General features: G+C 40.2%; 1 protein-coding gene across 1 annotated transcript in view; it reads left to right on the top strand.

The window, feature by feature from the left end:
- Positions 1-9,194, top strand: part of LOC102821421 (L-threonine 3-dehydrogenase, mitochondrial-like) — a 17,295-nt gene that overhangs the window by 5,227 nt on the left and 2,874 nt on the right. The window contains exons 2-6 of the mRNA XM_006864329.1: positions 3,249-3,291; positions 4,184-4,254; positions 5,405-5,554; positions 5,655-5,827; positions 8,026-8,116. Coding sequence (XP_006864391.1) covers positions 3,249-3,291; positions 4,184-4,254; positions 5,405-5,554; positions 5,655-5,827; positions 8,026-8,116 — 528 coding nt within the window. The remainder of the gene's footprint in view (positions 1-3,248; positions 3,292-4,183; positions 4,255-5,404; positions 5,555-5,654; positions 5,828-8,025; positions 8,117-9,194) is intronic.

Here is a 9,194-nt window from a genome sequence, read left to right as displayed (position 1 = left end):
TGATATCTTTGCTGACTTTTTGACTTTTGAAAGAATACCAGAAAGATGTTTGCCTGTGCTTTATTGACTATGCAAAAGCTTTCTACTGTGTGGATCATAACAAGCTATGGACAACATTGTGAAGAAGGAGTAGTCCAGAAACTTAATTGTACTCATGAGGAAGCTGTGCATAGACCAAGAGGCAGTTGTTCGAAAAGAACAGGGAGACACTGAATAGTTTAAAATCAGGAAAGGTGTGTGCATTCAGAGTCATGTTCTTTCACCTTACCTATTCACTCTTCATGCTGAGCAAATAATCCAAGCAGCTGGCTTATATGAAGAAGAACATGGCATCAGGATTGGGAAAAGACTCATTAACAAACTACGATATGCCAATGATAGAACCTTGCTTGCTGAAAGCAAGGAGGAGGTAAATACTTACTGGTGAAGATCAAAAACTACAGCCTTCACTATATGGATTGTACCTCAATGTAAAGAAAACAAATCCATACCACTGGACCAATAAATAACATGTTAAATGAAGAAAAATTTGAAGTTGTCAAATGCTTGGATTCACTATCCACACTAATGGAAGCTGCAATCAAGAAATCAAACAACATATAGGCAAATCTGCTGCACAAGACCTCTTTAAAAATGTTCAAGAGCAAAGATGCCAGTTTGAGGACAAAAGTGTTCCTGACCCAAGTCATAGTATTTTTAATAACCGTATATGCATTTGCAAGTTGGACAATGAATAAGGAAGATCGTCAAAGAATTGATGCATTTGAATTATGGTGTTGGAAAAGAATATTAAAAGTACCATGGACTGCCAGAACAATGAACAAATCTGTGTTGGTTGGAAGAAGTACAGCCAAAATACTCCTTAGAAGCCAGGATGGCCAGACTCTGTTTCTCATATTTCAGACATATTATCAGGAGGGACCAGTCCCTGGAGAAGGACAACATGCTTGGTAAAATAGAGGGTCAGTGAAACAGAGAAAGACCCCCAATGAGGTGAAGTGATGCAGTAGAAGGAGCTGTGCACTCACGTGTATGGATGGCATGGGACTGGTCTATGTTTGTTCTGTTGTGTATGCGGTTGTTATGAGTTGGAATTGACTCACCATCACATAAGAACAAACATATCAACAACCCTCTATCCATAAATAATTTTCCGTTCCCTCCCACCTCTGATAACCATCATTGGATGTTTCTTTTATTAAGAAAACCTTTTCTTAACTTTTTACGACAGTGGTCCTTTCGTGATAGACTAATTTCACGCAATGTAATGTCCTACAGTTCATCCACATTATGAGGTGTTTTGCAGATTTATCATTATTCTTCAATGCTGCATAGTATTTCTTTGTGTATATGTACTAAAGTTTGTTTAGCCATTATCCTGTTGATGGGCATTTAAGCTGTCTTCATCTTTTTGATGTGTCTCTTGTAGACAGCATATGGAAGGATCTTGGTTTCTTTTCCATTGTGCTACTCTCTTTTGACTGGTGCATTGGATCCATTTACATTCAGTATAAGTATCGATAGGTATGAATTGATTGTTGTCTTTTGCTGTGTGTGTGTTGTTTTGTGTGTGGTGCTACTGGTTTCTTTGTTCCACATAATTATCTATGCTGAGTTCATGTAATTTATGTGTTTTCTTTTCATTTTCATGTTTACTAAATCATTCTGATTTTCTTCTTTTTCAATTTTTATGTGAAGATGTATTCATTTTCTTTGAGGCTACACTGCAATTAGTTAATTTTTTTCCCTGTTTAAAAGTTTGTTTTATCTTGAAATCTACTTGACTTTCTCACATTTGGAAGTTTTGTATCTATACTGTTCCCTCTTTCTGATTTGTTGTTGTTAAGTGTCTTCGACTTGATACCCTCTCATAGCAATCCTGTATGGGGTTTCCAAGGAGTGGCAGGTGAGTTTGAATCACTGACCTTGTAGTTCAAACCGATCTGGTAGTCCAGTGCTTATCTTACAGCACCACATCAGGACTCTTTTTGCTTTGTAGTTGACTTCATTATATATAGATACATCTGGTTCCCTATTTTTCATCTCGTAGCCGGTTCTGACTCATAGTGAGGAGCTGCTGGTGGGTTTGAACCTCTGACCTTGCAGTTAGTGGTTCAGTACTTATCCTAGAGTGCCATACCAGAACTCCTGCTTGTAAGTTGGGCTGCTAACCTTAAGGTCAGCAGTTCAAAACTACTGGTCGTTCTGCGGGAGAAAGATGAGGCTATCGGCTCCCATAAAGATTTATAGCCTTGGAAACCCTTTGTTGCAGTGTTGCTATGAGTTGGAACTGACTCCACGGCACACCGCCACCACCACCACCATACCTGGATTGGACTCCTGGTGTGGAGCTGTAGGATCAACACTGGACTGCAAACTAAAGGTCAGTGGTTCAAACCCATCAGCTGCTCCTTGGAAACCCTGTACAGGGTCACTGTGAGTCAGAATGGCCTTGATGGCACTTAACAACAACAACATGTCCTGGGGGCTGGACGTTCCCCACCCCTACTCTTGGAGAAGATCCTCTTTGTTTCCTTCAGTTTCTAGTTGTTGTTGTGTGCCGTGGAGTCGGAACCCACTCACAGCGACCCTGTACAGGGTTTCCGAGGCTGTAAATCTTTGCGGGAGCAGAACGCCTCATCTTTCTCCCGCGGAACCACTGGTAGTTTCGAACTGCTGACCTTGCGGTTCACAGCCCGATTCGTAACCACTACGCTACCTAGTAGCTGTCAGCAATCCCTGATGTTCCTTGGCTTGTAGCTTGTTCTCTCCTGGTCTCTTCCCCCTGTGTGTGGCAATCCATTAACTGTCAATTCATTTATATTTGTGTTTGAATGTTTTGGGCATCTGCAACAGATGAGATTTACAGACGGTACTTTAGAATACTTAAAGCTGTACATGAATACCTGACCCAAGGAGCCAACCTTTCTCATAATTTTATCTTCAAGTATCCTTGATTCCCCTCTTCCTTTCAGCCCCTGCATGCTGGAGAGAACCTTGTCTCTGAAATTTCTATTGACTCCATTAGTTTAGAGGAAGTAATTCCATGATTGAAATGTTGTGATACATTGCTTAAAAGTATAAAAGGAAGCAGTAATTACATCAGGTCAGTTTTACTTGACCAGTTAAGAATGAAAAAAAAGTCTTGAATTAGATTTATTCCTTAATAATTCCAGAATTATTCCATTCTGGGAATTAGAATTGGTTAGAATTTGGATTAAAGTTTCACTTTGTTCTTCTTCACTTAGGGGGTCTTGGCCAGCTTGGAGTGGGGCTTGCTAACTTTTTGAGGTAAGAGCTCTAAAACTCTAAATTTAAAAAATAAGTTATTTTAAGTATGTGACACTTATCTTTGGCCTCTTTAACTATACCGTCTCCCCCTCCTTGTCCCTTACTATTTTTAAAATGTCATATCTAAGCAAATTTTAAAACTATAATATAACATTTGCCTTCTAATGTTAAAGAGTCCTGGTGTGGCACTGTAGTATAAGCACTGGACTGCTAACCATAAGGTCACAGGTTCAAACCCACCACCCACTCATTGGTGCAACCTTATAAAAGGTTGTTCTGAGTCAGAACCGACTGGATGGCATTTAACAACTACAACAACATCAAAGACATGCCGTAGACCCTTGATTTGATATCTTCCCACCTTGCTGCTCTCTCTTTTCTAATTCAGACAAAGTATCAAAATGAATTGTGTAGCTTTAGTTTGGGGGCAGAGGGGAATGCATGTAGACATTGGAAGTGAACAGTATGAGATTTGGAGAGTGTTTGATGAAAGGGGCAAAGGGTAAGAGAAGAAAAGACAAAAATAAGAAAGGAGAGGTAAAAACTCAAGCAAGGAGTAATTTGAAGAAATTGGTAACTGGTACAGGGATAACTGGGGTAAAAGCAGAAATGGAAAAACGGGCCATAGACAGAGAGAATGGCTTGAGTGTGGCAAGAACTAATGGTGTGTGTACTAGGGAAGATCAGGAAAGTGGGAGGAGAGATATGAAAAGGAGGGATTTAGATACTGACAGGAAATTACCACACCCATTCCTCAGTTATCAACGTGGTTAGGTTCCAAAGACCTGGTTGTGATGGGGAGTGTAGGTGTAGCTCCTATTTAAGTGATGATTTTCATATGACCAGTTATGTCATAGATGTTGCCAACTGGTGTGCTTGATTCTCCCTTTAGGAAGCGATTTGGAAAGGACAATGTGATCTTGTCTGACATAAGGAAACCACCCGACCACATCTTCCATAGTGGTAAGAGATCAAAATGTGTTACTTTTAGTGTTACTTTGACTTTTCAAAATGTACTTAGAGAGGCTGCTTGTGGCATCAGTGTGTGTAACAGTGTGTATAACCAGGTTTGTAAGTTAAAGAGAGAAATGACTTGGTACAACCATGTCATTTAGTTTTGCCCCTTTTTGTTCTGTAAAAGCTCTATAGTAATACTGCTGCATCTTTAAATGACTCAAGAACAAGCGAGTTCTCTTGAAGTCAAGTTTTGGAATAATATACAAAAATTTGATTCTTGTGTTTTTGAGTTTTTAGTTAACTAGTTGACTTGGAGAGAAAATAAGCAAAAATCAATTGCTTCTGTAGTAAGGAAACCCACCCACCCACTGCCATTGAGTTGATTTCACTCATAGTGACCCTGTATAGGATTTCTGAGACTGTAAATCTTTATGGGAGTAGACAGCCTCATCTTTCTCCTGCAGATCAGCTGGTGGATTTGAACTGCCGACCTTGCAGTTAGCAGTCCAGTGCTTATCCTATATTACCACCAGTAACAAGGAAAAGGTTCTTTAAGCATTTGGAGATACTTGCGCTTTCTTTTTCAATGTAGAAGAAACTGATCTTACAAATGGTTAAACACTCAGCTAACTGTCTGAAATGTTAACAGTTTCAAACTCACCCAACTGTTCTATGGAAGAAACACCTGGCTATCTGCTCCCATAAAGTTAACAGCCCAGAAAACCCTATGGGGCAGTTCTAGTCTGTCATGTGGAGTCACTATGAGTCAGAATCGACTCATCTGCACCCAATAACAGCACTATTACCTATAAGGTGACTCTGCTGTGCTATCTCCTATAAGGAAAAATGCTGCCAAGTATCTAAGTAGTTATAGATATCAAACTGGTATTAGTGGAATCTGCAAGTCAAAGAGAGGGAAAGAAAGGTCCATTTAGCTTTTTAAATGACAACTTTTTTCACTTTTGTGGTTCTACGAATCGGGCTGAGAATCTTAAGGCCAGCAGTTCGAAACTACCAGCCGCTCCACGGGAGAAAGATGAGGTGTTCTGCTCTCGTAAAGATTTACAGCCTGGGAAACCCTGTACAGGGTCGCTATGGGTCGGAACCGACTCGACGGCACTTAACAACAACAACAACAATTTTGTACCCCATGTAGGTCCATTCATTTATTCCGATATTTTGGATTACAAGAATCTTCGAGAGATAGTGGTAAACAACCGCATCACCTGGTTGTTTCATTATAGTGCTTTGCTCAGTGCAGTCGGAGAAGCAAACGTATCTTTGGCGAGATCTGTAAATATAACTGGTAAGTGCCTGGATCTTGTCCAATATGATCTGTTAGCCAACTTTTCCAGTTTATTTGTAAGAAGATATTTTTAGGTTATGACAATGTCTTTTCATTTCAGGACTGCATAACATTCTGGATGTTGCAACAGAACACAATTTGCGATTGTTTGTGCCTAGCACGATTGGAGCCTTTGGACCTACTTCTCCCCGGAACCCAACCCCTGATATCTGTATTCAGAGACCCAGGACTATCTATGGGGTATCCAAGGTCCATGCAGAGCTCATGGGAGAAGTAAGCATTGCTTGACAAGTCTGGTTAAATGGAGCCAGGGCAAAATGATTCTGTGTTTTCTTTTTGCATTCTTGTTATCTCCACAACTGCTATGTCATTCTTAGGGGTACTTTCCCCTTCCCCCAACCCGAGCTCTCAGAATTACTCACTGAACACATTGTGCTTGCCAAGGGTCAGGTACCTGTAGCTCCTGAAGAACTCTGCAGCCTTTTCACAATCAGCGAATGATACTCAGAGCGTTTTGTAGTCAGGTGCCTCTCAGTTGGTACCTCCCCTTACTTCACTTGCTGTCAGTGTTCTTTGTACTGCTCCTTCCTTTCAGGCCCTAAGCTCAAAATATTGGTGGTAGTTATTGATGGTTAAGGAGTCCTGATAGTGGAGTGGATTATGAACTGGGCTGCTAACTGCAAGGTCAGCAGTTCGAATCTACCAGCTGCTCCATGGGAGAGAGATGAGACTTCCTGCTCCTGTAAAGATTTACAGCCTCAGAAACCCTATACAGAGTCGCTATGAGTCAGAATTGAATTGGAGGCACACAGCCACCACCACCATTGATAGTAAAGGTCCCTGGGTGGTGCAAAGTGTGCTTGACAGCTAACGTAAAGGTTGGCATTTTGAATCCACCCAGTGGAAAAGTCTGGCAATCTGTAATGATTACAGATAAAGAAACCCTATGGGCCCTCTGTAATACATGAAGTTTTAAAAAAACTTTTGTTACAGAAAACTTCAAACATCTTTTGAGTTTTATTTTATTTTTTACTACTCTCTGTCCTTACAACTCTGTTGTGATACTCAGTGAGTATTTGACCTTTCCAATGATATTTCATAGATGTTGTTCTCCCTTCTCCCACGGTCACCCTCTCTACACTTTCTAATGCAGCATTGCAGTAGCATGCTTGTGACTATTTTAGGAAATGAGTATTGCATCCTTTCCAAATCATTCCTGTGGGTTGATTCAATAGTATTTATAGTGTTGAAGGAAAGAAAATGTATCACCAGAACAGTGTTTCTTTGAAGAGAAAAACCATGTTGTTGTAGTCAGGTGCCGTCCATTCAGTTGACTCTAACAATCCTATGCACAACAGGAATCAAATTGACTATTTGATTGAAGAAATGATGGAGAATCTCAGTATCATCAGCTAAAACAAGGCCAGTGACTAATTGTAGAACAGACCATTAATTGTTCATATACAAGTTCAGGCTGAACCTGAAAAACAAAAAAAATTAACACAAATCCATGAGAGTCAAAATAATTATTGTGACTAGGTGCCATCAAGTCAGTTCCAACTCATTGTGACCCTGTGCACAAAAGAATGAAACATTGTCTGGTCCTGTGTCATCCTCACAATCTTAGTTAAACCTGAACCCATTGCTGCTGCCACTGTGCCAGTCCATTTTGTTTGGGGGGGTCTTCCTCTTTTACACTAACCCTCCACTTTATCATGCATGATGTCCTTCTCCAGGGACTAGTCCCTCCGGATAATGTGTCCAAAGTATGAGAGATGAGGTCTGGCCATCATTCTGGTTGTGCTTCTTCTAATACAGATTTGTTTGTTTTTTGGCAGTCCATGGTACTTTTAATATTCCTCTCCAACACCATGACTCAAATGCATCAGTTCTTCTATGGTTTTCTTTATTCATTGTCCAATTTTCACATTCATATGAGGCTTGGGTCAGGCAGACTTTAGTCCTGAAACTGATATCTTTGCTACTGAACTCTTTAAAGACATCTTGTACAGTAGATTTGCCTAATGTAGTATGTCATTTAATTTCTTGACTGCTGTTTCCATGAGTGTTGATAGTGGAGCCAAGCAAAATGAAGTCTTTGACAACTTCAGTCTTTTCTCCATTTATTGTTTGTTTGTCCAGTGGTCAGTATTTTCATATTGTTTACATTGATCTGAAACCCAGATTCAAGACTGTGGTCTTTGATCTTCATCAGTATTTTATGTCCTCTTTGCTTTCAGCAAGCAAGGTTTTATCATCTGCATATTGCACATTGTTGTGATAATAAACCTAAGAATTATTTATTAAAAATTAATATCTCTTAGAAATTCTAAAATCATCATTTTCTTTAGGAGTATTTTAATATAACTTCAAGGAATGATATTTCATAGAAAGGCTGTTTCGTTCCATTGCTCTATCTGACTAGAAAGATTAGTTTGTAACAAATAAGTTTGGTTGTTTTTTTTTCATAGTACTATTGTTATCGATATGGATTAGATTTTCGATGCCTGCGATATCCTGGAATTATTTCACCGGACTCCCAACTTGGAGGAGGAACAACTGGTAAACATTCTTTATTGTTTCTGTGAGTCGGAATCGAATCAATGACAGTGGGTGTGGCAGTGAGTTCTGTATATGTGACAAAATAGGCTTTTTCATTGCCAGGCAGTTTTCCTCATGGTGAATAAATCTGCTCTCTTTTAGCCATGTTTGACTTCCAGTTCTCTCTATGACCTGCATCTGTGATGCTTATTGAACTGTATTGACTTAAATTTGTTAAGGGAAACTACTGTCTGAGTTTGCAGATCCAGCGTGAGATTAACCAACCACAATGTTCAAATCACATGTGTAATATTTGAGAACAAATTTATTGCTCACAGTGTAGGAAGACCCCAAACATAAAGCAGCTTCTTTTTTTTGAATACAGCCTTTGTTTTTTATTCATAAGGTGTTTTTTCTTTTACGTTTTATTGTGAGTTATGTGATCGTTTACATGGGAGAACATTAGTTTTACATTCATCCTATCGTATATCGTTTCATTGGTATGGTTACAATCCCCTCCATGCGTCATCAACCAGCCAAAGGGTATACACTTCAAGCCTGCCCCCCCGGTCGTCAGCACACAGCCCCTTTCCCTCTCTGGGTCTGAAGTCCCCAGCTGCTCCATCTCTCCACGTCATCATCTCTGCCTTCACCTCAGGCATCACTGCTTCTCTGGGTAGGGTCCCACTCTCCGCTCTTCAAAAGACAGCCAAGCATCTTAACATTATTCCCCCCTTTTTCCCATTCCAACCATGTCTCAATCTCTGTATCCCAAAGACCTGTTGTTTCAAGGTTGTGAATACATCACTTAGCCCATGCAAACCTGCCTAATTGTTCTCCCATCTGCTTTGTTCTTCCATTCACCTCTCCCTTCTTGTATATTGCCCCCTCCCCAGCACCCAAACTATCCTGTGTCTATTCCCTGTCCTGTGTTCCACCTTGCCCTCCCTCCCATCACCCTACTCCCACATCCCAGCAACCAGCCAAGAATCCAGCCCGCTTTAGTTTGGTTTCTTTTTCTTAGTCTTTTATAGTAGTGGTCCTATGCAGTATTTCTCTTTTTGTGACTGACTAATTTCACTCAACATAATGTCCTCAA

This window comes from Chrysochloris asiatica, unplaced genomic scaffold (assembly GCF_000296735.1).
Source record: "Chrysochloris asiatica unplaced genomic scaffold, ChrAsi1.0 scaffold00064, whole genome shotgun sequence".
Taxonomy (NCBI): domain Eukaryota; kingdom Metazoa; phylum Chordata; class Mammalia; order Afrosoricida; family Chrysochloridae; genus Chrysochloris; species Chrysochloris asiatica.
Note: the sequence above shows the minus strand (reverse complement) of the source record. Positions and strands in the feature narration are given on the sequence as shown.